Genomic DNA, 24,783 nt, shown 5'->3' on the forward strand with positions numbered 1-24,783 from the left:
GCATAGGCAAATTCCAAGGACCTGAGAAAGTCATCCTAGGCTTTCAGGGACACATTTTCTCTCTACTTTGTATTATTGAATCTGAAAATCTTAACCAAATTGTTGAATCAATTTTTACCTCTCAATCTTTTACACAGGGAACCTATGGTGATCTCTTAAAGAGACAAACCAATGATTATACTTAATGATGTGCTCTTAAAGAGACAAACCATCCTCTGCTACCATTTCTGTGGGCGCGCCTGACCTTATTTGGCTTATTATTATTATTTTATAAGGGGACGCATTAAAAGGTCCATGGACCTTTGGACTCGTTTAAGATGTTCAAACCCTAAGTCCGTGCAGATCATAAATATAATCAAACAAACAATAACATTCTGTGGAGTCAGTGACTTTCACACACCATAACCCATTACACCATGAATAACCACACTTTTTGTATCAGTTAGAAAATGTATTTTCCCAGATTAACAACGCTAGTATCACGTAAATTAGTCTCAAAACCACATGATATAAGTATAAAAACAACACTGGTTGACTGAATCTTCTACAGAATCTCAACTTGACTAAAGCATTCACAACTAATCCCTCTAAAGCCAAAGTACAAATCAACAATAAGAGTAATTGCGCAATGGAAATAACATACATTTGAATTCATCAATTGAGTAACATCAAATAGCAATTTAGTTGGGTGGTGGAAATCTCACTAAATTCAGATTAGCATCAGTATGGTTGGGCTTCATGCAAAAAGATTCAGTAAACATAAATTTGGAAAACATCTAACTATGGCTCTATCAAAAAGCAGGAGTTGGTACCTAGAAACAAAAAAAATAAATCAACAATAAAGATATTAGCAATTTGATATACCTTTCCTTATGGATCAGCAAACTGTGATACTCGTTGTCAGGCGGACATCAGTTCGATCAGCATCGGCAACAGGACATGTAAAGGGGTAATGGTTCAGAATGGTGGACTTTCTGAGCCATTAGAGAGTAATGTCTAAAGTAAACAGCATTTTAGCATCAGAAGTCTAAGCAATTAAAGTAAAGATCAAAATTCTCTAAGTTAGAGAATCAAGGAAACATACACCTCATCAGTAAAGAAAATCGGCAGTAGAATGCAATAACAAGCTCACACCTCTTGGTGCAGTCCAGTTAAGTTAAAGTTGACCCACGTTGTCACTGGTCAAAGAATCATGCAATAGCCATTAGTCCATTAAAATTAATATTTTTAATCTAAGAAATAACTAAACAGTCTTTCACACATTGATGATTGGCTCCTCTTCTGCGCACATCATTCGACTAGTCAAGAATCAATTTTAATATCCTTCTGTCCTTCTGTCAGTACAGCCATTGTAGGTTCCTGGGAAAATCGCTTTCTCAGACACTAAATTTTACATTGTATCTATAACTATTACACGATTTTCTAACAAACAGTTCTCATGGGAAGAGAAAAGAAAACTATTTTGCTACTCTTATGATTTGCTCAGCCTTCAGTTAGAACAATACATCTTTATTATTCATTAACATGAAATCATATTTTATTCTGACATTGGATTTCTAATATAAGGCAGTGCGTTATTAAGGCCTAGACCTCGCTAACTTAAGTCCTACAGTTAATTTAAGCAAATACATAGCATTTAATCGTAAGTATAACACACTACTACAATATTTCACATTCATATAAGCTCTGAATGAACATTAATACGCTTTTAGTAGAACATTACATAGTAAGTAGCGGCCATTCAAGTGGGCACATTTTTTAGTTGAACATTGTTTTCTATGTTAATTCATTTTGTATGCACATTCAAAATATAGAATACATGAAATATGTATTAGTGTTATTTTCAGCGCTCACAGAAGCCGCTTGTACAAGAGCCAAAGAAATGTTGACTTGGGTGGGTAATAACTGTGTGAGGCTGTCCCTACCACCCGCAGAATTTTAGTGTCTCCTGCGTCCTTAAGGAAAAGGGCAGACAAGGAGAACAAAAAAAGATGAGCCATGTACAGGAGGAAAGCAGCGGGCAGAAAACTTGGTAAATGCAATTAACTGCTAAATTATAACAGGTTTGAAGGAAGTGTTTCGCAGAGATCACAAACAACCAGTATATGGGGTGCATGTACTTATTTTGGACTCTAGGGTATGAATGACATTCCAGATGTATTACCACCAGAGATACCTCTCTAGGCACAATACTGATGGGTCAGCAGTTCTCCCCCGGATGTTCTTATCCCAGCACTTGACCCTGATCATGCTTCCTGCTCCTCCCATGACTCCAGCTTTGGTCTCGTTCCCGCTGAAGTGCCATGTTTTCTGGATTACTACTCTTCTTTCTATGGACCTAACCCTTCCTAGTCTTTCACCCCACGGTGTCCACTGAGAAGAATGGCAATGTTTAAGGGTCTCTTATATTTTTCCTCTTTGATCCTGTTGGGACCTGTAAAGGATCTTAGGCTAGAACTTCTGCCATCCCACCTCACTCACTCACTCACTCCTTGGCAACTATGAGTGGATCATCTGTTGCTGTTGAATTCGTTTTAAATACAATTCCTTGGGGGTTTAGGAAAATCTCCAATTAACTGGTCTGATGTCCTAGTAGGTGGATTCAATATACAATTCATGTGGTGGATTAACAAGTCCTGCATTGAACTGCCCCTCTCTGTTCTTGCTTGGACTTTAAATACGACTCCCTTGGTGGCTTGATAGTGCTTCAATTAGTTGTTCCTTTTCCCGCGGCTGGATGGATTCCATGTAGAACTCCCTAGAGCACCTCCTTGAGCTGGTCCTCTGTGGATCCATATGACAATCAAATGAAAGGATCTTCTGCTGCTACTGCTTGAACTCCATACACCTTTGCTTATTAAATGAATGCACATCATGGAAGGTACTACAATTAACACTGACCAGCACAAAGGTATGTACTTTAATATGTAAAATATAGATGGTGCTTTAGGCCCCGCACGAAGTAAGTAAAGCACTATTGTTAGACCGGTCAACCCCAATGTCGTTTTCCCAAAACATTTTGCCTTACTCTTTCATTTTTGCTGATCTTGTGTTTGTTGGTCTTAGAACTCTGTGCGCTATACCACTGCTAATCAGTGTTAAAGTGCATGTGCTTTCCCCTCTAAACATGGAAAAATTGTCTTATACTCAATTGGCACTTTTAATTTACTTGTAAATCCCTTGTAAAGTGGTAGTACACGTACGTTGGGCCTGTAAATCAAATGCTATTGGTGGGGCTGCAGCACTTATTGTGCCACCTACTCAACAACTAAACGAAGATTGAGCAAATTAATAAACCCCTCATGTCTTAAGTTGTATGCTTCTTAAACTTTATGGCATTCCCTTATCAATGCCTAGATGGAGAATGGGTAGGGATTTTGCTCTTAACGAACATCACAAAGAGAAGCTGTTCAATGTTATTAATGATTATTTTATGTGTAACAGAATAGAAGAGCACATGCAAAATAAAACATTGAGTTACTGTCAAATCTTGTACAACTAATTCCATATTGATACAAGAAAATAAAAATGTTAGAACAATGTCTTTGAGCCAGAGAAGGAAATTGCTCAATTATTACCTCTGATAACAGTAGCTATAAATTTAATTTACAGATATTCTGATATGGATATAACACATGGCTTAGTAAAAGGTGGTTATCCAAATTTAAAATGAAAAACATAAATAGTATTTTAATGCTAAAGCTTCGGTAAATTATTGGCCAATTGTTTGCGTATAAACAAAAGACAAAACTATGGGCCAGATGTAGGTAGGCTTTTGCGCCTCGCAAACAGCGAAAAACGCCGTTTGCGAGGCGCAAAAGCCCTCACGCGATGCAGAAACACATTTTGCGAGTCGGAACCGACTCGCAAAATGTGTTTCCGACTCGCAAATAGGAAGGGGTGTTCCCTTCCTATTTGCGACTCGCACAGCAATGTAAGTTGATTTGTGACCGCCAAAGCGGTCGCAAATCAACTCGCAGTTACCATCCACTTGAAGTGGATGGTAACTCATTCGCAAACGGGAAGGGGTCCCTTTGGGACCCCTTCCCCTTTGTGAATGCTCACGAAATAATTTTTTCAGAGCAGGCAGTGGTCCTATGGACCACTGCCTACTCTGAAAAAAAACGAAACAAAAGGTTTCGGTATTTTTTCTATTTGCAGCTCATTTTCCTTTGAGGAAAACGGGCTGCAAAGAGAAAAAAAAAACTGCTTTATTTAAAAGCAGTCACGGACATGGTGGTTTGCTGTCTCCAGCAGGCCACCATCTCCGTGAGTGCCTAGACTCGCTATGGGGTCGCAAACTGCGACCCACCTCATAAATATTTATGAGGTGGGTCTTTGCGACCAAATAGCGAGTTGCAGAAGGTGTCCGAGACACCTTTCTGCAACGCGAATTGCGAGTTGCAATTTGCGAGTCGCTTTGACTCGCAAATTGCAAGTCGCATTTGTGTTCTACCTACATCTGGCCCTATATTTCATGCTATAAGATATTCTGATGGTACCTTATTCCTTTCAACAAAGATGTTGCTAATAAATGTGTGTCTTTTCATTTGATATTTTGTGATAAACCAAAAGGTATTCAAAATACAATTCTAGAACAATTTCGTTTGTCCTACAGTTTACCTACTTCAATTCATAAAGGCATAGAACTTCTTGAAGCCTCCAAGTTATGCAAAACAGATTTTAAAAGCTATTAAATCTCTTAATCATTGCTAGGTATTGATGCTTTATATTTCTTTTGTTAGCATGACTAGGCCTGAAAAACTAGTATTTTGCAGTCATGTAAAAGTGATGAATCATTGATCTTTCCCTAACGTGGATTATTTCATTCGGTTTAATTCTCAAGAGCAGCAGTAGGCTCATTGTTTAAGTTACAGAGACTTTTAGTTTAGTAGCCTTGATCTGGGACATTTAGACCTGTGAACGGAATGCAAAATAAAATTGTTTCAATCGACATACAAACTCACATGGAACAGAGACCAGTCTATTGTATACACTGGGAAGAAATTTGAATGTTGCAAAAGGAATACAAATGTTTCTATCAATTGGATTCACATGGAAAGAAGAGATGACAACATTTCCAACATGGGAGAATTTTGCTATGTTTCAATTATGATGGGCATTTAAACTTTAATTTGACATTGCCCCTTTTTCATAGTTTGGACTCATCGAATTGACCAGTCGAGATGCTTTGGACATTTCTAGTTAGGTACAGACATTTGCAACTTTTAGTCAGTTCCCTTCAAACCCTCTTGGAGAGTCTTTCTCTGTTCTTGTCCCTGAATCTGATATTCTCTGTGCAGCTCATGTTCGGCACTTTCCCTGATGGTGCTTCTATTGGACTTTGCTGCTGATCTTGATGCATTGCTAATGACATCTCTCTTGAATGCTAACCTTAGGAGAGGTATATTTTATTGCTAATGCTGTGTTTTCCCTGACATGTGTCTTTTCTAGTAGAAGTTAGAATGCTGACACCCACTCATTTTATTTTCCTAGATAAAATTCTGAGTCCTAGATATATTCTTTTTCCAAATTATTTTTGTCTTTCTTTTGTGTTTTGACCACATGTTTTAGCCTGTTCCCACACATGCATGTACTAATTTGGTTAGCTATAGGGACAACATATGTCCAAATCCTAATTGATGTACTCTGTTCAATTTGATATGACAAATACTGAAGCAGTCTGAACTGAGACATGTTTCTATTGCTCAAATTATTTCTTTAATGATATGTATTATTCTGCTTGAATGCCTAATTGTGTTGATGTTGATCAGATTAAATTTGTTTTGTCATTTTGGCCAACTGATGGTTTGGATTTATCTTTATAATTTGGTTTTGAACACAGTCTATGTGTCTTTAGCTTTGTGGCTATAAAATAAAGCTTTGAATGTTTTCATTGATTGGAGTTTTCCTTCCGTGGTCATATTGGCCATGATGTCTAAATTGTTATTAAAAGGGTTGAAGTAAATTGTTGATGGTTAACTACACTCCTTACTGAACCAAAATGTTAATTGACTTCATAAAAGCATTTTGATTCCTGTGAAGGATGAGAAATTGCATCCACAGATCTGGTAGCAGAAGCATGGTTATGACTCATAGGAGGGGTAACCATATATTTGCATAGTGTTGGAGATAATAGTTTGGTAGTAGAAGTGTTCTATAAGAGGGGAACCATACCTTTGTTTAGTGGTAGGATTGTTTGGTTGAAAAGTTGCCCAGCTTGTAAGTGGTTCCATGGTTTGTTTGAGAGGCTGACTAAATTCCAGTGTTGTTACAAGTGTAGTGCAGTGTATGTGTAAGTAGGGATTTGTGCTTGCAATGCTTTTCACTTATAGTCTGCACTGAAATGTGATGTTGTAAAGTGTTTTTCTGGAGTTGTCGTACTCAAAGTGATTGTGGCACTTTGTGCTGAAATATTATCTGGGGTTGTTGTTGGCAGGCCCTTCGAGGCCTAAGATTCCAGAATAACGCACAAGTGTTGAAGACACTTGGTTAATTTATTGTCTGCAGTGAGGTACTGGTCATGAGTTACCATTGACAGTGGCAGTAGTTTTCCTTGAGTTAGTGCACATGGAGGATCTATACTAACCAGTGTGAGAATTGGTGGTCGAGTTTCACTCCTGTGTGGTTGCGAAAGCCACAGTAGGAAGAAGTAGCTGTGTAGCTTTCATAGCGTTTGAGTTCCTACCTGTAGTGTGCAGACAGGGTTTTGTTAGCAATATTTTGCATTTAGTGTATGTGTAAATAATTGTGTGAGAGACACTTGTGAAGCAGCTGGTGAGTGAAGTGTGTGTGATGTCATTTGTTCAGTGCTGGGATAGGTTGGTTGGTGAGAAAGCTGCGCTCGTATTGGTGGACAATACTGTGTTTCTATTGGTTGAGAACAGCTCGCGTAAAGGATTGTGGGATTGGATTTACTTCTTGGTTTAATTGAAAATTGTTGTTATTGTTTGAATTTGTGCAAAAATCCAAATTTTCAAAGCTTTAAGAAGTGCGCTGAGATGAGATATGTTTATTCCAGTTAGGGAGTATGAAGAGGTAGCTCCCGAAGGAACACCAGCATACTAAGTGTCAGAGGCGAGAGGAGGTCCAGCATGCATTTGGGTGAAGCAATGGTGCAAGATCACTGGGAAAGAAGGCTCATTAGCTATCCCTTGTTATGGAACCTTTAATATAAGAATTTGAGAGAATTTGAGGAGAGTATTGAGCGAACTAAAGCCTCCTTCAGGACCCGCACAATTAGAAGCCCTTGCATTTTGGGAACATGTTGCAAGACAAAAAGAAACAGCAAAATTTGAGAGCAGAATGAAGAAAGCATTTAAGACATTGGAAGAAGCTAGATGGGATGCAGAGCAGAAAATGTGGAGATCAGAAATATTAGACGGAGTGAGAATGTTTCCAGCCATCACAGAGGAAAATGATGAGAGTAAAAAACCTAAAGCGAAAAAGAAGCAGACAGCTAAAGCAGATCAGTCAGCAGATGAGAATGAAAAAACAGACACATATGAAAGTGATTTGGAAGATAACTTTATAAATCAGCTTCTGATGAATCGTCCCCCACTGTATCACTCACTTGAGGAAGCAGTACAGAATGTAACCCTGCATGTGCCATCTGCTCCAGTTACACGGAGCCCGATTCTGATAGTCTCAAGTACACCTGTAAATCTGGTGACAGAAGTACCTGTGGTTTATCCACCGGTCCCAGCTACTAATACAGCACAGTACATCCCAAACCCAGTTATGAATCAGGTTATGCCAAGTCCCTGTGTGAGTCAGATGTTGGCTACACCTAATGTGATTACATCTGTGCAGACTTTTAATCAGAAACAGACTATGCCTATGTATACACCAGTGGAGACAAAGTCAAATGTTTTCCCGAGTCACAGGACTTTCTGTCTGTTTTGACAGGTCAAAGTGCTGGAATACAAATTCCACAGAATCAGACGAATTTGACAGGCCCGATGCATTAACAGTTCCTGTGACTATACATCCAGTTTTCCATTGTATGCTTCAGGTTACACTGAAAGTAATGCACAGTGCATGAATAGTTCAGCAGTCCCAGAAACACCCACATCCGCATGCATGTCACCAATTGATATGCAAAGATCTATATATTAAAATAATTTGGAGATGGAGAGAACGGCTTCTTTTGTCCCAACTATAACCCCTACACGAATTGCAGACCCTAACCAGATGATAAATCAAGCAGGACCAATAGTAGATGTGAGATATCTGCAGGGAACTCCACTTCAGCGCATTCCCACACCGAATCGGATTGCCAGTGTACATTGCAGTAACCCGCAAAATGTGCCCCAGAGAAATGACATTAGTTTGCAAAGTTTTTCAACACAACAGTTAACTGAGTGGCTAGACACTTTGAACCAAAAAGGAGCAACAGGTATAACAAATAGTAATGTCAGAACAGAAGAAGCCCCAGAGCAAGACAGAACAGTGTATGTGCCCAGACTGAAATTAGAATTAAATGAGTTGATTAAGGGAACACTTGAGTTGGAGATATTGGAAATATACACAGAGGAGGAATTGTGCTTTATGTGCAAAGATATTACACACCATACAGGACTGACTTATGAGAAATTAGCATAATTGGCTGAGAAATATGATGTGGATTTAGAAAAAGATAAGCCCTTAAGAAGAAGTTACAGATTTGAGTTCAGTACCAAAGACATTGCGAATATGAGATCACCCAGAATGAGGATGCATATTATGGAATTAATTAAAAGCATTCAGACATGGAGAGCATAAGACGAATGGGAAAGCAGATGGGTGAAGAAAAGAGATCAAAAGAAAGCAAAGCAGAAAGTGTGTCCAGCAGGAGTAAATCAGGCTAAAGACAATGTAAAAATGCTGCCAATGAGGGAAATGCCAAGTGGAGCAGAAATGACATACTGTCATTCACAAATTATTACCCGAGATTGAGAAAGAAGCCCATAGAATGGTACAAGCAGACAGAAAGATTTGTGAAGCTTTCAAAATTCCTGTGGGAAGATTTGAACACATTGTTTGATATCCTGGTTCCAGTTCATTTGTAGGTTGAGTGGAAGCGAAGTGTTGATTGGCCAGCTAGTGAACCGCCGAGAGATCCAGTAACAGGCGCACTATCTGAAGAGGTGATGAAAGGGTATTATAAGGTGATTGAATTCCTGATGAATACATTTTCCCCTAAAGATGTTGATTGGCAGAAGATTGACAGTAGAGCACAGGAAACTAAGGAGTTGATCCATGCTTATTAGGAAAGATTGTTGCAAGCGTTCAAACAACACATTCGTTCGGAAACTACCGAGCTGAAAGACATGAGTCATTTAAATTTGTGCAAGGATTGAAACCTGAGTTTAGTAACATGACACAGCAGCATTTGATCTGTTGACAGAATAATCCCATTGATGAAGTATTGCAGTACGCAAGGTACCTTAGTGACAAAATTGAATTGAAGCAGAAAATGTTGAAAGAGAAATTGATGGTGATGAAAATTAAATCTGCTCAGACAGGAAATAAGAGCCCGCAGATGATGGTGAACAATAGTGGAGTGCAAGGTGCGCAACAACAGTAGGTTAACAACATGCCTCAGTTTAGAGGTAGAGGATGCGGTGATTGGATAGATCAGAGTGGTAATGTGATGGATGTGCAGTCAATGAAGAAGATGCAGCCATGTCATGGGTGCGGCAAGTTCAGGCACTGGAAACGGGAGTGTCCGTATAGTAATGTAAATAATTTGGTTCAGAATGGTGGTGGTGTCCAGACTGTTGCCAGTGGTCAATTTCAAATTCAGAGAATCAAAAGACCGAAAATTCAAAATATAGCTGTTTATACAGGACAACAGCAGATGCAGGTTCCACAGCAAATACAAGTTCCACAACAGATTGAAGCCCCTCAAACCTCAAATGCAAGCTCCACAAGCCCCAGTGACAAGGCAGCAAGTGATGATTTCCTCAGCAAAGCAGGAGTCAGAGGGCAATTGCCAATGTAAATCAGTTGGTAACACAATTTCCCCTAATTGATTTGAGTTTTTGAGTTATGAGAAGTTTTCAGAATCATTCAACAGTGACAGTTCTGATGAGGAAGGTTGCAAGTTAGCAACATCCTTGAGGTAGAGCAACGTGGTCCCTATGTAAATGCCAACGCTTTGCGACATGATGTTTCATTCCTGGTTGACACAGGAGCAACACGTTCCTCTGTCAGAACCACAGAAAGTACAGAATGTGCCCTTGTCAGGAAGAAAGATTCAGATGGTAGGAGTAGCAAATCAGCAGTTAACTAACCCAATTGCAGCACTTATTCCAGTATAAATAGTCATTTGAGGACCGACACCAACTTGTGGCTTAAGATTCAAGTCCTGTTAGTTTGCTAGGTTGTGATCTTTTGTGTAAGCTAAATTGTTCCTTTTAGCTGCACACAAAAGAATAGCCATTCGAACAACTTGTGCCCTCTCATTTCATTGTTTCCAATGATGACAATTAATGGTTTACCTGAAAAACTGCCGGGGACAGTTATGGCAAAGGTTTGTGATTTTTCAGGAAACGATCTAGGACTCATAAGAGGCGTCGAGCCAGTTAAAATCACAGTAAAGCCAAATGCAGTGTATCCGGGGATACCGCCTTATAACATGACGCCCGAAGTAATAGCATGAATAAACCCTGTAATTTAAAATTTCCTTGAGCTAGGTGTTCTAAAGGGGATCATGGGAAGCCCTCGTATTTCTCCCATTTTAAGATTGCTCAAGCCCAATAGAAAATACCACATAGTTCAGGGTTTCAGAAAAGCGAATGAGATTGTTGTTTCATGTTGCCCGATGGAACAGAGTCCAACAGTGATTTTGTTCCAGATTCCATGTGAAGCAGAATGATTTTTGGTCATTGATTTGTGCCAAGCATTTTTCTCCATTCCACTGCACAAAGATAGCCAGTAACTTTTCGCTTTTAAATTCCGAAGCTGTGTTTTGCACGGTGTTGTACATCTTAAGGGTATTAGGAGTCACTATCCATTTTTAATCAGATTTTGAAAAAGAGTTCCTTAAAATGCCTTTTCATTCAGTTATGGAGCAATACATCGATGATGTGATGGTTGCATTAAACACATATGAAGCCTGTAGGAGAGATGCCACTGCTCTGCTTATTCTCTTGTGCAAGAATGGTCACAAAGAATGGTTTCCCCCACAAAATTGTAGTACTGCCAAAAATAAGTGAAATACTTGTGTCACCACATAAGAAAAGGTGCAAGAAAAGTGTCCCAAAGGAGAAATTTTGTGATCATGCAAATGAATTCACCAGTAACACAGAAAGATGTCAGAATGTTTTTGGGAATGGTCGGCTACTGTCGCCGGTGGATTCCAAATATTTTCCTTTAGTCCAGGCCCTTATTGAAATTGACACACTAGGATGTGTCTGATCTGGTACCATTTGATGACACATGCATGAAAGCCATCACCGAGCTGAGAGGAAGCCTGTGCCGAGCCGCAGCTCTGGGAATGGCTGATTACAACAAATGTTTTTCTTCACTCTGTTGTGCAAAAGATGGTTCTGCGCTTTCTATTTTGATACCGTTACATGTAGGTGTCAATAGGCCAGTGGCGTATTTTTTATCCACACTGAACCCTGTAGCTGCTGCTTTGCCCGGCTGTTTAAAAGCAGTCACAGGCGTGGGTGTTAGCAATGGCCAGTGCAAAAGCATTGTTATGGGCCACTCTATGAATGTATTTGTGCCTCATTCTGTTGAAGTCCTTTTGACCAGAACAAAAATGCAATATCTAACCAATGCCTATTTGACCTGCTATTAGCCGACCATTTCTGGTTTGATTAATGTCAACATAAAGCGTTGTAACAATTTGAATCTTTGCCTAGTACAGTTGAAAATGTAAATGACTGTGAGGATGAGGGGGAGCATGACTGCCTCGATGTGACTGAACTGTGTACCAAAGACCTGATATTCAAGATACCCCACTAGATGAAAATGACTGTCATGTTCATTGATGGCTCCTGTTTCAGAGACAGTGATGGAACTCTGAGAGCTGGTCATGCAGTTTGCACAGTCTCAGGAGTGATAGAAGCTTCATGGCTTCAATGAGTCTTTTCTGCCCAAGTACCAAAATTGGTTGCCCTTACAAGAGCATGCTGTGCTTCTGTGACCATTTTTACTGACAGCCAATATGGTTTTAGTGTGGTTCACGACTTAGGACAGTTGACGTCCCAGAGAGGCTTTATGACCTCTTCTGGATCACCTATCTGAAATAGTGACAGCGTTTACCAATTGTTGAAAGTAATACAGTTACCTGTGAACATTGCAGTTGTCAAATGTACAGCACATCAAAGGTGAAATGATTACATCTTGTTAGGCAATGCCTATGGTGACCAAGTGGCCAGATACTGTGCACTCCATGGCACATCCTTTAATGAGGAATGATGGAAGTAGCACCAGTGAGACAAACCGAGGTTTCTTTATAACATCAATTGATACCTGGGAAGAGGTTAAGAGATTGCTAAAAAAAAAATGACAGAAGATAAACAAAGAGGTTGGAGTAGAGTAGATTGTGTTCAGAGAGAAGAGGATGAATGTTGCCCAATAGTTTGTTGTCTCTGATGGCAAGGTTTTACCATGGACAGGCTCATTTTGACAGAGATGCAATGATCAGAACATTCAGGCAAACATTGTACAATCCCTGATTTAGATTGATGGCTAAAGCAGTGTGTCATAGATGTGACACATCAACAAATGAATGTAGGGAAATGCACTGTGGTCAACCTGAGTCACATAGGTAGATCTGGAGGTCCTTTCAACAGGATGCAGCTTGCTTTCAATGAGATGCCTGTGTGCAGTGGATTGAGACATGTTCTGGTTGTATTGTGTGTCTTCCCACATTGGGTTGAGGCTTACCCAACATGCAGGAATGATAGTCTCACAGCTGCAAAGCTGCCTTTTAGGGGATTGATACCTTGATGCGGCTTCTCTGGAATCAGACTAAGGAACTCATCTCAATAAAGAGATCATAAAATTATTGTGTGTGACATTCCAAATTGCACTGCAGTTAGATACCAGAAGCCTCAGGATTAGTTGAGCAAATGAATGGAACTTTGAAGTCTTGCCTGGCAAACGTATGTGCATCTGCAACATTGAAATGGTCAGATGCTTTGCCTCTTTTCCTGGTAAGCATACACAGCACACCCAACTGAAAGACAGAATTGTCCCTACACAAGAATATTATGGGGCGTGATATGAGATTGCCAGCTGTGCCAGCAAATGCACTTATGAACATTACAGATGACTTAGTGCTGGATTACTGCAAAGGACAAGTTGATGTGGTTCGTTCTTTATCTCGCCAGGTTGAAGAAGCAAATGCTCAACCACCACAAGAGCAGTGCCAAAACTTGAGTCCAGGAAACTGGGTTTTGGTGAAGAAGCATGTAAGAAAGTCATGCTTAGAGCCACGTTGGAAAGGGCCTTACCAGGTTATCTTAGTAACCACGACTGCTGTCAAGTGTACTGGTCTTTTGAACTGGGTTCATGCGAGTCACACACGCAAAGTTCCAAGTCCTCCTGATGATACAGCGCCTGTTCCTCCAGAGGTGAATACAGTGATAGAGGGGGTCCAGGTTGGCCAAGCTATGAGAACTGGACAAGTGGGTATTACAGAGAATGCACAGTCTGATGAAAACCTGAGCATGTCAAAAACAATCAAGGTTCAGGAGGGTCAAGTCAGAGTCAGTTGGCTCCTGCTAGCTCAGAAAATGTTGAAATCCCAGTTGTGCCTGAGAAAAGAATTGGGATTGTAGACCAGTGGCCCGAGAAAAGTCTGGACCCAGTGATAAATGTGTCTCCTGTTATTGCTGATGTAACTGAAGAATCAGATCAAATTGACACTGACAATTGTGCTCAAGGAGGTCGAAAAAGAAAGTACCCAGTCAAAACTATTCAGCAAATGAAAGTACTTATTACATAGCTGATGATTGGGTGAAGAAGCTTGTTGCCTTTTGTGCTGACAATTCCAATTCAGCTGAATATTCTGGAACTTGAAAAATTGCTTTAGAACTGAACTTTGAAATCTTGTTGCTGCTTGATGAACAGAGACATTATTTGGTGGAAATTCTAATTAGTGATTACCAGATGGAATATTTGAACCCTTTTAGTTGGAGCTCTAGAGCTTTGTGAATAAGAGATTCTTGAGGAATTTTGTTTTTGAAGAGACAGTTTTTTAATTTGCTTTGCTCACATAACCAAAAGCTGTAAATTAATTGAAAATCACGTTTGCATTTTTGTGTTTTTGCATTTTGTTTTTTAAATTAAACATTTTGGATCTGACTGTAGACATCCCATGATTTCAGATCAAGGTAAACTGAGTAAATGTAAGGATGTGTGTGTGTAGGATTAGCAATAGAATGCATGAATGTGAGTATTTTGTTGATAGTTGGATTGAGTCTGCCAGTGAAAGAAAAGATTGAGAGCACAATTACACCAATTACAGTGGTGTGGGTAGAGTGTAATAGCATACAGTGGAGTGGTGTACATTGGAGTGGGGTTCAATCGAATACCATAGAATTAAGTGGCGTGCTATACACTGGAGAGCATAGAGTGGATTAGCATACAGTGGAGTGTTTTAGAATGGAGTGGCAAACTGTGGAACACAGTAGAGTGGAGTGGTGTACAGAAGAATGGCGCAGAGAGGTGTAGCGTATAGTGGAGTAGCATCGCGTAGACTGGAAGTGCATACAGTGTGAGAGTGCAGAATGTAGTGGCATAAAGTGGGGTTGCGTACTAGTGTAGAGTGGAGCGGTGTATAGTTATGTCTCCTACAGTTTAGAGGCATAGAGTAGAATAGCTTATACTGAAGTGGCTACAGTGGCATGGCATACAGATATATATGCGAGATTTAGCAGCAATGTACATTGTGGTGTGCAGAGTAACGCAAAACAGCGAATTGCACTGCCTTGCAATTCTGAAGATTTACCAATCAAAGCAGGGCCACTCATGGTGGCCTTATGTTTCTTTCTAAATCTAACTTAAGTATTGCATATGTGCTACAAGATATCACTACGTTGTTGGCCCTTATAACTTCATAACATCACTTTCAATAGCAAAATAAATCATCTACATAGTCTAATGTGCATTGCTGTGAAATTTCCTTACACTGCGTTCAGCCGTTTTGCTGGTAGGTGAAATACAAAAGTATATGTACAATGTATTGGATTCCTAGTGTGTTTTGGGACCCCCTTTTTTCTTTGCAGTTCCTTGACTGATTGCCCCGAAACTTTAAATTCTCTGACAATGTAACAGGTGCAACAGGCCTTCAGAGTTTTGCAGCTATTCGTCCAATGGGTGCAAAGTTATAAAGGGGCAAATAATTGTAAAAATCCCTATCTCTGGTAACCTTAACTATAACGTCAGAGTGGATACACACACACACATACCTACATACATAGATATCATAGATCTTATCTTTTTACAGCTATTTATAAATAATATTTAGTAAGGGTTTATGTGAATGTCTTCAGAGTTTTGCAGCTATTCGTCCAACGGGTGCAAAGTTATTAAGGGGCAAATAATTAAAAAAAATCCCTATCTCTGGTAACCCTAACTATAACATAAGAGTGGCTACACATATGGGTACGTATACATATGTGTGTGTATATATATATATATATATATGTGTATATATATATATGTGCATATGCATATATATATATATATATATATATATATATATATATATACATATACACCCACATACATACATACATATCATAGTTCTTATCTTTTTACAGCTATTTATAAATATTATTTAGTAAGGGTTTGTGTGAATGATTTCTTGTTCTACTGGCTAATATATACATAATTGAATATTTCAAACACAAAAAGTATTGCTACAATACAGTAACCATCTCAACCAGGGACTTTCACCACTGATACCACAAAGAGTATCACCACTGTGAACACCAGATCCAGAAGCTGGTACTACCTACAACAAAGAAACTTTCACCTCCATAAATACAATAGCCACAGACTGATATAACTCGCATCGCTGAAAGTGACACCAGCATGAACTGAACAACCAAAGACAGATACCACTTACTGCCTCTGCCACCCACATGGATTACACCACCATAAAACAGCTACGGCGCGTATTTATATTCTGCCCTACCCCTTCCACCCCAGTGATGTTGAGCGCTTTTTTGTGTATGCCTAGGTTGTGCTACTTTGGTTTCTTGCTTAATGCCAGAGTGATGTGACCCAACTTTTCCCTAATTCTGGAGGGTGATGTTGAGACCAAAATAGATGTTATTTAATAAGGTATGTCGACAAGTGGAGCACAACCACTTACTGATCCTTTTCCATTCTGTTTTTTTCCATGTTTATTTTCAGAGTTTGCTGTCACGTGCTCCAAAAAGGTGGTCGATGCTGAGGTTGGAGGAATTGCTACTCTAGAATGCGGCCTAGCTCCGCCAATGAATGCTGAGTCCATGAACATTACGTATAACAGGTCAAACATAACAGTACACCAATACCTGAAAAAGAAGGATAACTACAGCACACAGGACCCCCACTACCAAGGGAGAACCACCCTCATAAAGGACTGCATCAGTAACGGAATCGTTGGGCTGCAGATACACAACATTACATCCTCAGATGAAGGAAACTACACCATCACGTTCATGTCAAGGTCATTTTTTAACAGTGCATGCATTGTGCTGAAAGTTACAGGTGAGTGTGCCTGACTGATCCGCATACACCCCAGCAGAAATATTCCTGCCAAACACCACGCATCACGGGTCAGACTAACATATTTTGGTGCTGGTGTCCGCATCTCAATACTAAAATGCATTAGTCACGCATATTTACTAGCTCTCTATGTGGGACAAGGTACAGCAGCTCTCGGGGTTATGTGAACAGCAGTCACCCTCAGGCAGTTTTTCTGTGCCTGGTACCGGACAAGGAGAGGTGATTACTTGCTATGGAAATCTGCTTGGGCCCAGCTAAAGTATTTACTTTGTAATTAATTGTAATTGCTTGTCACTTGGCTGGGCTGTGAAGTCGATTGGTATTTTCCTGATGTCAGCGGGATGAGGCTCAGGCTGGAAGGATCAGTTCGAGTCACACAGTTGCGACTTTGCCTCTAGCTGTCTCGGTAAGTTAAAGATATGTGGGGGTTGTAGCGTCCTCCTCAGCCCAAGGAGCATGCAAAGGGGGTACCGTGTGCCTCCCTCCCCTAATAGGTCCTCGGGCTGAAGTAGGCATGGGGGGGGGGGGGGGGCACGTGCCCTCCTCCCCATGAAAATTACACCAAGCCCCAAGAGATGGGGTCCCCACTGCCAGAATCGGCCCAGGGAGGGAGACCGCATGCCTCCTTCCCCTAAGAATGACGACAGGCCCCGAGATGAAGGGGTCCCCAGGGCCAAAGTCGGCCAGAGGAGGGGGCCACGCATGCCTCCTTCCCCTAAAAAAAAAATGTGGGCCCTAGGGGATCTAGTCCCCTGCATCAAAATCAGCCCAAGAGGGGGCGGTCATGCTCCCCCTCCTTTTTATTCAAAATAGTTCCCCTGGGGATTGGAACTCAAAGGCCCCACTCCTCTTTATTTAAATAAGTGGCCCCAGGAAGTAGGGTCCCCAGGGCCAATTATGGCTGGGGCAGAGGGCCCACCACCCCCCCACCACCCCTTATAACAATACACTGCATTGGAGGATTGGATCCCCAGTGCCCAGAGAAGCTCAGGGAAGGTTGCAGTGCTGGCCCCCTAGCCTTTATTTTTAGAAATGGCCCTGGGGATGGCGTCCCCATTACCTAACAAGCCTCCCTTTTAATTAAAAACAAAGGGCCCTGTGGCTAGTCCCCTGCAGCCAGCCCCCTAGCCACGCCTCAGGGGGGAGTATGCATTTACATATGGTACTTACGCAATTAGTTGCTGGGCTTTTTCCCCCATAGTTTGTGCTTAGGTCTCAAATTAGCCACATAAGGTAGCCATGGCAAATTTATGTCCATTTTTCCAACATCCTATGGATTCTAAATATACCCAGGGTTTGTGGATTCTCCCGGAGGGACCCGAGAAAATACCCAAAATAAAGCTACATTTTAATTTGTTGGGACAAATAGGAAAAAAGTACTCTGGATAAAAGTGTCAGTTTTTTCATAAAAATGCCATCAATTAACAGTTTGCTGTGCTAACGTCATCAGCTTCCAAGTTTTCAGGAATTTGCAGATCTGAATCAAAAAAACTATTTTTTTTTATCACATTGTTGACATTTTTCAAAGAGGTAGCCCATATTTCCTATTTTTTATGCTTTTAACTTACTGCCAGTTTATGGTGGAAACCAGTGTGAAGCCCATGAGTGATCCAGGAAAGCTGTATATTTCTGAAAAGTGGACACAATTCCAAATTCAGTCAGGGGTCACATCTGTAGCACATGTGTAGATCCCTCAAGGTTTTTACAATGAAATTAATGGTCTGATTTAGAGTTTGGCGGAGGGGTTATCCCTTAGGATATAATGGGATTTATGTTCCAGCGGACGGGATATCCATCAAAGCTGTGACGGCATAACCCCTCTGCCAAACTTGAAATCAAGCCCTGAGTGTTGCAATAAATAAATATTAAAAAATAAGTAGGAAAAAACAGCCATTTGTGACAATGTTTCTGTCTGTAACTTTTTGTCATGATGGCCGATTTACAAAGGCAATGTACCATTATGTTCGCTAGGTTGGGGGGATAAATAGGGTTTGTGAGCTGCACTATACAATCATTGTTGATTGTGTACTGGTACAAGATAACTTATGTATTTCTGAAAATGGAACAGGGTATAGCAGTGGTTCCCAACCTGTGGGCCGGGGACCCCTGGGGGTCCGCGGCTGCTTAAACAATTTATTAATATTAGGTCCCAGCTATCAGTAATGACTCCTTGGGGGTACCCGTGTTCCAATAATGATTCAGTGGCGGTCCCCGGGCTCCAGTATTGATAAAATGGGGGTCCACAGAAGTCAAAGGTTGGGTATAGCATTTAGGATCTGTGGTTCTTTGTACATCTCTGAATTTGTGGGTACTCGTAGGAGGATATGATTTAGAGGACATTTTTCAAAATGTCTCCTTGCTTACACACTGGCTTACATTGAAAGGCACAACTTCAGCAAAATCCAATTGGGAATAACAAATATCCTACTATTCTATACTCCCACATGTCTTCCGATAAAAACTGTACCTCACTTGTGTGAGTAGGCCTAGTGCCCATGACAGGAAACGGTCCAAAACGCAACATGGACACATCACATTCTTCCACTCAAAACTGACCTGTTTTTTGCAAAGTAGGTAGCTGTGGATTTTGAGCTCGAGCTCAGCCGGCGCCTAAGGAAACCTAGCAAACATGTACATTTTTGAAAACTAGACACCTAGGGCAATCCAGGATGGGGTGATTTGCATGGCTCTCACCATTTTGTTGTACCCAGAATCCCTTGCAAACCTGAAACTTTGACTAAAAGACACACTTTCCTCACATTTCTGTGATGGAAAGTTCTGGAATCTGCAGGGAGCCCCAAACTTCCTTCCACCCAGCATTTCCCTAAGTCTTCCAATACAAATGTTAGCTCACTTGTGTGGGTAGCCCTAGTGCATCCAATACGCAACATGGGCACATCATATCTTTCCACTCAAAACTGACCTGTTTTTTTGCAAAGTAGGTACCTTTGGATTTTGGGCGCAAGCTCACCCGGCACCTATGGAAACTTAGCAAACATGTCAATTTGTGAAAACTAGACATCCAGGGCAATCCAGGATGGGGTGATTTGCATGGCTCTCACCGTTTTGTTTTACCCAGAATCCCTTGCAAACCTGAAACTTTGATCCCTTCCTGTTGCTGGGCAAATCGGGGGAGGGGGAAGAAAGACTGTTCACCCTTATTTAGGTGTGGGGGACATGGCCGTGCCCATTCTGGGCAGCCCCCACCCCTCTATTCTTATTTAAGTAAAATCTCCCTGGTACCAAATGGGTTTATGCCCCCCGCTTGAGCAGATCGGAGACACTTGCCCTCATCTATCCCCCAGGAGGGGCACAAAAACTGTTCACTCCTCTTTTCGGGTGGTGGCATGCTTGTGCCCATTCTGGGCAGGCACGATCCCTATAGTCTTATTTAAACATTTAAAAAAAAAAAACTGGTGCCTAGTGGGCTTTGTGCCCCCCAGGGTGCAGATCAGGGGCAATTGCCCCATCTGCCACCCTGTGGGGCAGAAAGACTGTTCACCCTTATTCAGGGGTGGGGGCATGGCTGTGCCCATTCTGGGTAGCTCCCACACCTCCGTTCTTATTAAAAAATCAAAATCCTGGTGCCAAGTGGGCTTTCTGTCCACCTGGGGGACAGATTGGGGGCAATAGCCCCCATCTTCCCCCCATTGGGGCAGAAAGAGTCATATACTAAAACAATTAAGGGAGAGCACAAGCCCTTGCAAGGGGGCTGCTCTCCCTTTCCGTGATGCCTAGTGGGTGGATCCCTCCTTGGGGATATCCATCCTGTGGCGATCCCCAAGCAGGGATCAACTGGACAGAAGTACCATTGGAAAGGGGATACCATCCCCTTTCCAATGATAACTCTCCTATAACAATCAGGGCTGGGGGCTGAGATATCTCCCCCCTCCTAAGCACTGATTCAGTGAAAGTTAAACAAGCCCTTCGGCTCGTTTTTCTTTTACTTTCTCTTCACAAGTGACCTCAGTGCGCTCTGTGCGCTGATCATTATTTCATTTTAAAAAACACCAGGCTGCTGTGGAAGCTCTTCCCGAGCAGCCTGAGCCTGGGGGGAATGAAAAGAAACCCACTGGTGCAAAACACAAGGGGCCCCTTCAAACCCTCCCCAGTGTCAGCCAGTGGCGGACAGACACACTGGGGAGGGTGTGCGAGTGTCAGCCATTGGCCGACACCCACATCAAAGGGGTTAAGTATTACTTTATGTTAAAAAACCCTCTAAATTCGATGAAAAAAACAAAGGTTAAAGGTATCCTATAGTTAGGTGTGATAAAAAGATCGTTTTTCATTTTTTTTAAACTTCAATTCAATGAAAAAAAAAAAAGGTTAAAGTAAAGTTATATTTAGGTGAATTTGTCAATGACAACATTAATGTTTTGAACTAAAAAAAACACAGAAATTCACTAGTTATAGATGTCGCAGCACTAACTATAACTTTCACCCCCACCGTGCACTGCTTATGACCTCACATATGAAATCACTCATGACATAGTGTATGACATCCTTTATGACATCACTCATGACATCTTCAATGGCATTATTAATGACAACGCTGATGACATGATCTACGCTTCATTTTCCCGCATATTGCTCTATAAATTACTAAGGCATTAGAGTAAGTTCAAGATAGGTCAGTAGAATATTAGCTATCATTACGGCCATCAAAAATACAACTCCCTTAGGTGTAAAAAGCATGCATTATGGGGAACATTGACCCTATACCGTACATTTACATCTAGCATAGTTCACATGAACAATCAACTACAGATATATAGGAAACCCTCATTGAGTCAGGAGTTTAATCTCTATACAACTGTTCAAAGCCAAGTTCCTAAAAATAGTGACTGTAAGGTCAAAAACAAATGTCCTAATACGGACAGCTTTTATCTGTATCAAACCCCTGGATCTCACTGGATCTACACTGAGAAATGAAGTTGATATCAGTAGAGAACTGAGTACTGTAAACAGTGCTTACTTTATGGAAAGAGTTTACTCTATGCCACTCTGTTTGCAAACAGTGACACTTTCATGAGAAATACACCATGCATTAATAAAAGGTATCTACTAAGAACAGTGTATCTATGTAACAGTTTTTGTTAAAAATAACAAAGATCTGAAGGTGCTAAACATTATACTACCTGTACCTTTCAGACTGTGATGAAAACTTTACAGATAGACCATCTTCTCAAGTAAAGCATGCACATGTACATAGGTTAGCACCTGGTGCCCACAGGGCCTCATTACGAATTAGGTGGGTTCATAACCGCCAGGGTCGCCGATGGCGGTCAGAACGCTGCCAATGCGGCACTCCGAGCGCGATATTATGATTGCTGTGGTTGTGCCGTGGTTGGCCCGCCAGCACCACCAGGATTAGTTATCCAGACGGGCTGGCAGTTAAAGGCGGTCCTAATCCGCCAGGGCAGTGCTGCATGCAGCGCCACCCTGGGGATTACGACCTTGTTCTCTGCCAGCGGTTTCATGGCGGCCATGAATAGGCTTGCAGAGAACGGGTGCAGGGGGTGCCTGGGGGGCCCTGCCATGCCCATGTACCTAGGCATGGGCAGTGCAAAGGCCCCAATGGCCAGCACAGTGAACATTGCTTTGGTGCTGGTGCACCGTGTGCACTGCCGCCGGCTCTATTACAAGCTGGAGACAATGTTGTAGGCTGTTTCCCGCTAGGGCAGCGGGGCAGAAACAGCGGTTTCCGCCCGCTGACCTAGTGGGAAACTCGTAATGGGCCAGGCGGGGAGGCAGCCACAATGGCGGCAACCTCCCCATAGGGATTTCGGCAGACAGCCTTTTCCGTCCCCCGAAATCGTGATTAGGCCCATAGTCTTCTATGTTAGACAGAATTGTGTCAGCATGACAGTTTCTACATGATAACTCAAGGCTGCTTACAAAAGTTAGTATGTAGCACGTAGAATTTTACTCCTGTTGAAAATGTTTTCTGCAGAGCGAAAAAACCTGTGTGGAACATAATGACACAGGTCAACTGTCACCTGCACACAGGGTTTCTCTTGAATAGAAAGATGTATAATGTGTTCAATTCCTCTACACACCTATGGTGCATTTTGAGCACATGTGTTTTGTAAACAGTTGCACTTATTAGCTGGACCCAGACTGTACAAAATTAGGTACACAATTACTATAGTAACTTACCCGGCCCTATGTAAACTATAAAGCAAACTAGCACACGCATTGGATGATGTCATCAGCGATGTCATCAATTATGTTATTTGAGATGTCATCAGTAATGTCAGAAATGATGTCATGGAACATGTCATGAGTGATGTCACATGTGAGATCATAAGCAGTGCATGGCGGGGACGCAAGTTATAATTACTGCTGCTAACTGTGACTGGTGAATTTGTCTGTTTTTACCTTATTTCAAAACGTTAATGTTGTCATTGACAAATTCAACTAACTATAACAGTACATTGACCTCTGTTTTTTTTCTGTGCACCTTTTAAGTTTTCTGTTTTTAAAAAAAAAAAAAAATCTTTTTATCACACCTAACTATAATGTTAACGAAAACTCGCACCCTAAGGTAACTATAACTCGCTCCCTCACCATGCACAGTTGTCTCAACAATAATTTTAATGCAAATGTTGCAGTGAGAATATGAAAGATGGCATAGAATATGTCATCAGTGATATAATATGTGGAATAATTAGCTGTGCATGGCAAAGGCACGAGTTATAGTTGTCTTAGGGTTACGCACCCAGATGTTGTGCACAGCCCTTGGCACATGCACAGCAGAAGTTGGCCACAGCCTCTCTGGGTGTGAGAATAGTTGTGAGAGGCTGTGTCTGGGGGTAAGAGTGTCTGTCTGGGTGTGAGAGTGCATACATCAGTGTTTTAGTTGGTGCGTCAGTATGTGTGTGGGTCTGTGAGTGGGTGCATCATGGTGTCAGTGGGTCTGTGAGTGGGTATGTGACGGTCTGAGTGGGTGTGTGAGTGAGTGTGTAACTGTCTGAGTGGGTGTGTGAGGATCTGACTGGGGCTGTGAGTGAGTTCATGAGGGTCTGAGTGGGTCTGTGAGTGGGTGCGTAAGTGTCTGAGTGGGTCTGTGAGTGGGTTCAGAAGTGTCTGAGTGGGTGTGTGAGTGGGAGAATTGATTGAAAGACGGAGAGAGAAAGTGAGAGGGAGAGAGATAGAGGTTTTTTAAGGTTTTGATGTCTGATATACTTAGAATGAATTATTTGTTTCCAATTTAAAATCAAAAATGTATTTCATTTGTTTTAATATATATTTTTTATTAACAATAAAAACAAAATTTAAATTAATCCAGCTGGACTCGATCACCTAAAACTCAGTGTGAAGGTGTTTTTTTGTTTTATGGGCTATCTGGAACCTTAATTATTTATTTATTTTTTATACAAAAATCTTAATTTAAAATAAAGTGCCCTTACGGGCTACCTGACACTGCAGTGCCAATGCCAATGCGTCAGCAAGCACTGATCTGCTTTGACAGCAGCTCCCTGCTTGCTGAAGCATTTCATCTCTGTGCCCTGCACCCGTGCAAGGGACAGAGATGAAAGCTCTGCGGTTTGACAGCGGGACCTGCTCTTAAGGTCCAGCTGTCAAACAGCAGAGTGTTTGCTGTGGCTTGGCTGCAGCTGCACTGCTGCAGCCAAGCCACAGCAAACAGCTATGTACCGGGGATGGGCACCCCCAGGACGTAGCAGGAGCCGGCCCTTTGGGGGGGGGTGGTCCTCAGGGCCATCTGTGGCTCCAAGAGGGGGCCGCGTAGCCCCCCACCAACAAGGACTTAGCCCCAGGGAGGTGGTGGTCCTCTCGGCTTGGGGGTCCCAAAGGGACCACTTTTATTTTATTTACACTTTGCCCTGTGGGGTGGTGGTCGCCTTGGTGCGGGGGGGCCGCAGTCCCCCCACATGTATTTTATGAGAAGTCTCAGGGGGTGGTGGTTCCCAGGGTGCGGGGTTGTGGTTCCCAAGGTCCAGGGGTCCCCCGTATATAGTTAATTGAAAGCCCTGGGGAGGTGGCGGTCCCCAGGGCAGCGGGGTGGTCACCGGTCCCCCCCATAATTTGATTAAAAGC

At 41.8% G+C, this 24,783-nt stretch overlaps 1 protein-coding gene across 4 annotated transcripts in view; it reads left to right on the top strand.

Annotated features, from left to right (window-relative positions):
* LOC138299253 (erythroid membrane-associated protein-like) overlaps window positions 1-24,783 on the top strand; it is a 347,615-nt gene that overhangs the window by 228,901 nt on the left and 93,931 nt on the right. For all 4 annotated transcript variants that reach the window (XM_069237389.1, XM_069237387.1, XM_069237386.1 and 1 more), the window contains one exon: window positions 16,366-16,704. In XM_069237389.1, coding sequence (XP_069093490.1) covers window positions 16,366-16,704 — 339 coding nt within the window. The remainder of the gene's footprint in view (window positions 1-16,365; window positions 16,705-24,783) is intronic.

Source organism: Pleurodeles waltl, chromosome 6, assembly GCF_031143425.1.
Source record: "Pleurodeles waltl isolate 20211129_DDA chromosome 6, aPleWal1.hap1.20221129, whole genome shotgun sequence".
In the NCBI taxonomy this organism is placed as follows: Eukaryota; Metazoa; Chordata; class Amphibia; order Caudata; family Salamandridae; genus Pleurodeles; species Pleurodeles waltl.